Source organism: Onychostoma macrolepis, chromosome 12 (assembly GCF_012432095.1).
Source record: "Onychostoma macrolepis isolate SWU-2019 chromosome 12, ASM1243209v1, whole genome shotgun sequence".
Classification (NCBI taxonomy): domain Eukaryota; kingdom Metazoa; phylum Chordata; class Actinopteri; order Cypriniformes; family Cyprinidae; genus Onychostoma; species Onychostoma macrolepis.
Window position 1 is genome coordinate 19,656,522 of NC_081166.1, and position 5,327 is coordinate 19,661,848.

Here is a 5,327-nt window from a genome sequence, read left to right on the forward strand (position 1 = left end):
CACTCTCCATGAAGCATCAGCTGATGATTGCATATAACCATCATGATTCTAGTGTTGTAAAACCCATCTTACACTCCACAAATCTGGCTACTGTAGATGTTACTGTGCTAAGAGAAAACATCCAGAAAGCACTGCAAGCTAAATTCCCTGATGAACGACGTATTCAGATAGCCAATACAGTGTTTTACAGTGGCACAAAGTATGTAATTGGAATGGTTTTGGCTAATGGCTCGACAGGTGGTCTGACCGATTTTGGAGAGTTGATCCAAATAGTTGTTGTTAAGGGCACTCTTGTATTCATTCTGAAATCCTTGATTGCATGGTCAGTTGAGCATCTCAGGAGCTATGTTCTTGAGAAAACAGACACTGTGAAAGTGCTAGAGCCTGCAGAGCTGTCTGATATGTTCCCTTTATCACCTTATGTGTTTAGTGGAAAGAGCATTGTAACCCTGAAACGCTACATTTATGTTACTTAGATTGCCAACAAAACCTTGACTTGTCAAATTCAGAAGTCATAGTTGGAACAAAAAGCCACTTTATCACTTTTTCACAAGGATTAAGCCTGTTAGCATAGCCTACACTTACTTTTCAATAAGATTAACATGCAAGAAACAAATACAGTCCAACAGCAAAGTATGTTATATGGATGGTCCCCCAGTTATTGCTTGTGCAGACTTTGTATTTTCATTTAAAAAACAAACTAACGAAAAAAATAGTTTGGTGTAATGACCTTGCATTGAGCAGAGCCTCTACAACTCTGGGGGAACATTGCATTGTATTCTTACTGACATTTGTTGTTATTTTGTGTATTACAGATAATGCCGCAACCAGCTCATCTCCGAGTGATTCTTTCAGACCATGATGTCCAAAAACTGACATTACCTTCTGGAGTCCCCGGAACAGTTGAAGAACTTGAATCAGTTGTTCGAGATACTTATGGGATTTCTGTGAATTTCTGTTTGCATTACAAGGATGTTGATTTTGGCAATGATTTTTTTACCCTGCTTTCAACTTCCGATATCAAAGACAAAGACACAATCAAGGTTGTGTATGTCCTGGAACCCCCGACTGTAACTTTGACTTTAACAGATATAGACAGCTCCTTCACAAGTAATGATTGTCCCTCTCAGCCTTTCAATGATGCGTCGTCATCTGTGACCTCCAATGACACATTGCCCGTTTCTTCAGAATCGACTTCAGAAAACCTAACCTATCGGTCAAAGGGTTGGCCCTCAGAATTTCCAATTCCCCGTTTCTCTTCCAGTACAGAGATACTGCTTCAGTCAGGCAATGAAAAATACAGGTGTTCTGGGACTCGTCTTGATACAAAAGATCTTGTTTCAATGCTTCCAGACATTCTAGGAAAATTAGCTGAAGTCATTTTTGAATACACTGCATACCCATCAAGTGATCCAAAAACATCCCTGTCTCATAGAACCAGGGTCATTCAATGGTTACTACGGCTGGATTCAACGACTGAAATACAATATGAACAATTTTAGATCAAAACTTAGAGGAATTGGCTGTCCAGAAACTGTGGTGAACTCACTCAAGCGAAAACCAGCAGATGACCAGACTCCTGCTAAAAATGTTAAAAGCCTAAAAAGGCTGAAGTTAATTACTTGCCTCCTCATCCTCAAGGTGAAAGCAGTGCGAGTTTGGCGCAAGAGAGAGTGAACCTTTTGCATGAAGTGACAAAAAAAGAACAATTTCCAAGTTGTTGCTGAGAAAATGGGCAAGACATTCTCTCTTCGCAGACAAGAAATAATTTACAACACCTCTGAAATCAAGGATGTCATGGAGCGCTGGCCTGCGTTATCAGATGCTGCACAGGTAAGTTTTGTTCTCTCTTTGGAAGCGAAAAGAGTTTTGATTGTTTTCCCCATCTTCAGACAGCTATTGTTACAGTTTCAGAACTTTACCAGAAAATCGCCTTGAAGTTATTTAAACAGGCTGCAGAAAATTCATCACCTTTGACTAAGTTCACTATTTAATTTTTAATTTGTAAATAAACAACACAGACATTGCAAACATAGTATTAATTGATGTTGCATTGAAAAAGTACTGAGAGCAGGCCTGAACACAGTATTATTTAATGTATAAGAACATATTACATGTAATTTGATGTTACATATGAAATGTTCTACCATTCCTGTTTATACAGATAAATGAAGAATTCAAAAGAATAACCACTGTAAGTCTTGAAGCCACCTTTATGGCCAAACTTGACAAGTGTACCCCAAAACTGATGGACCTGGCCTCATCAAAGGGAGGAGCTAAAGCAGAAAGAATCAGAAAGATCAGGGACATGCTTCTCGAGGTATTGTAAATTATTTAGACCATCACACTAGAATAATTTAGATTTGTGTTTAAAATGTCAAGTTGTTGTCATTCACCTGTTCAGATTAAAGTATATTTATTTACTGTTGGCACTTTCTCTTTATTCTTTTTTTCATTTTTATTAAATAGCACAATACAATTGAAGTACGGAGAGAAGTAGCTATCCGCTGCCTTGTTGTCTACCTTGGAGAGACAGAAGAGGACCTTTTTTTTGCTGTGAGTATTACAACATCTTGAATATAAAATGAAATCTTCACTTGGCACAGTGTAAACACACAGGGCAACAACGTGCTCCTGCACTGCAGTACACTGGCAACACACTGGGTCTACCCAGGTCAATGATATCATAACAATGGTATGATTTATTTAGTTTAATAAAGAGATGTATGGAAAAAGAATTGTAAAAATGTGTATGGCTGTTGCTTTTCACTTAACCATTTGAATTATTTCATGAAACTTACTATTATTTTTATAATAAAATATTTTTGATCATTACTTATTGATGCAACCTATTTTGGCCATTTGAGTAACTAGGTGCATGGTCATTAAAATAAAAAAAGTTAAAATAGAACAAAGTTTCCAGTGATTAACTGAATTAAGTAAGATTAACTTAAAAATCAGCAATAATAATCCAATTCATTAGCTCTAACATGCTATCTATATTTTCTCTTGCTTTACAAGAACACACAAGAGTTTGAGGAAGACATTGAAAGGCAAGTGATGACAATTGCCATCATCGGTGATCAACCTACTTCAGGATGTAACCACAAGACGGCAAACATTGTGGTTGAGGGCATCAAAATCCTGAATGGAATGGATATCTCAAGGTGCTGTGCTCTGCTGATGGGCATAATATATGCTCTGAATCTGAGTTACCCCAAGGAACTTAAATATACCTGTGAAGTGTTTCAGAAGTTGTTTCTTGAACTTGATGGACTGAAACCCAGTGCAAAAGTAATGCGTCTGAAGAACAGTATTTTCTGAAATCTTGTTCACTTTTTTTTATTTTTTATTTGAAGTCTACTGTAGGCTGATCTTTGTGTTATATTTCATACTGCTTGAAAAACTGAGGTTAATGTATGAACAGTATTTTCTGAAATCTCTACTTGTTCCAGAGGAAACTTTGTTCACTTTTTTTTTTATTTTTTTTTTATTTGAAGTCTACTGTAAGCTGATCTTTGTGTTATATTTCATACTGCTTGAAAAACAGGTTAATATATGAACGTCAGTAGCATTTATATATGCTTGTTTGTGACAGTAGCAATCTTTGATGTTTTAAAAATGGGGTTTACTGTGAAGAAATAGTTTTAAAAAGTTTTACAGATTGTTTGACACTGTGGAAAAAATATGTAAATGCCAATAACTTTGCTGTGTTGGAATTTATTCATTGTGATGGCATAACTGAGTATGCATACAAATGTTTTAAAGGCAAATCTGTAGGGCCAGTTTGTTTATAATTTGTGGGGAGCACACATTAAATTGTGCAAAGTGTAAAACTAAAATTGTGAAACTCAATTTTTGAAACTGCAGTTCAAAATTAAAAAAAAAGGTTAACTAACAAAATTGTTGTTGAATTAATTAATTTCTTACAAGCAACTAAATGAATGGAAAAATACAAATAAAAAAAAAAGCTAAACAATTAAAGCAACTTAATTTTTTATAGGTTGTGAACTTGAAAACTTGCATTTATAATTATGGTAATTAAGTACATAACACTGAATTTATTTTAAAATTTATGTAAAAAAAATTGTTGGAACAACTTAATTTTTTCAAGTACTCAACTTACAAAATAAAGTTTATGCTACTTAAATTACCTTTTACTCTTTAGACAGATGTATTTTTGTCTAACTCAATATAGTTTGTTGGCTGAACGTAATGATATTAGAAGTTGTCATAACGCAAATATATTGATGCAAACTGTTGCGTTGATTGTTTTTGTTTGAAATACACAATATTTTTTAGAGTGCATGCTGTATTCTCTTTATTCCATCCAGCCACAGAAAATAAACTCTCTAGATCAGCAGCAGATCCAGTTGTCCCGTGTCTTCCTTCAGCTACACAACACAACGCAGATCGTAATAGGGCCTGGTGGTCAGAATTGGGCCGGTTACATATGTAATATTGACAGATATTGAAGATATTGAAATGCCTCATTCATTCATTCATTCATTCAGATATTGAACTTAAATACTGAATTTCCATATGGTAAAAATACACACTGGGACGCCTATATGAGCAAAAAAAGGCCATTGGGACGGCCAATCTTCATATGTGCGCTAAATTTCGGACCGCTTGGTCTAAATCCAAATTGTCAACAACAACGTTACAAATCTTTTTTCAATGGATAAATGGTAGTCCTAGACACATTCATTAGTGTTATGATTGATTTAATGTGTTTATTTTGTTTTAGGTTATAAAACAACGGCAAGAATTGCCATCGGACTAAACCCACAGCTTACAAAAAAATCCTGCAGGAATCTTGTAGGATTTTGGTTTTATGTGCAGGGATCCTGTAGGATTTTGGTTTTATGTGCAGGAATCCTGTAGGATTTTGGTTTTATGTGCAGGGATCCTGTAGGATTTTGGTTTTATGTGCAGGAATCCTGTAGGACTGAATAAAAATCCTACAGGACAGGGCACATTCCTGCAGGAGTCCTGTAGGATTGTTCCTGTATAACTGTGTTATGTCCTGCAGGAATGTAACCCTCCTGCTGGATTTCTTATGTACTTCTATGATTCCTTCAGGTATGTCCACTGACGTCCTGTAGGATTGTGTAACATCCTACAGAAATGATAAGATTCCTGCAAGATGTAAAATTTATGGTTTTGCTGGGGTGTTAATGTTTTTTTTTGGACAGATATCAGGAACTTCACAGTTGTTACATGACAAAGGATTTTTTCAAATAATGATATACACGGTGAAGCAGTGGAGCATATTGTGGAAAATATTTATGCACTCAACTGGCCTAAATACATTTTCCAAATTC

At 35.6% G+C, this 5,327-nt stretch overlaps 1 protein-coding gene across 1 annotated transcript; it reads left to right on the forward strand.

The window, feature by feature from the left end:
* Positions 1–1,685: 1,685 nt before the first annotated feature.
* Positions 1,686–3,983, forward strand: LOC131551383 (uncharacterized). The gene is made up of 4 exons (XM_058794312.1): positions 1,686–1,833; positions 2,165–2,320; positions 2,470–2,556; positions 3,022–3,983. Exons 1-4 carry the CDS (start codon positions 1,732–1,734, stop codon positions 3,322–3,324), a joined length of 648 nt encoding a protein of 215 aa, XP_058650295.1. The 5' UTR covers positions 1,686–1,731; the 3' UTR covers positions 3,325–3,983.
* Positions 3,984–5,327: the final 1,344 nt, after the last annotated feature.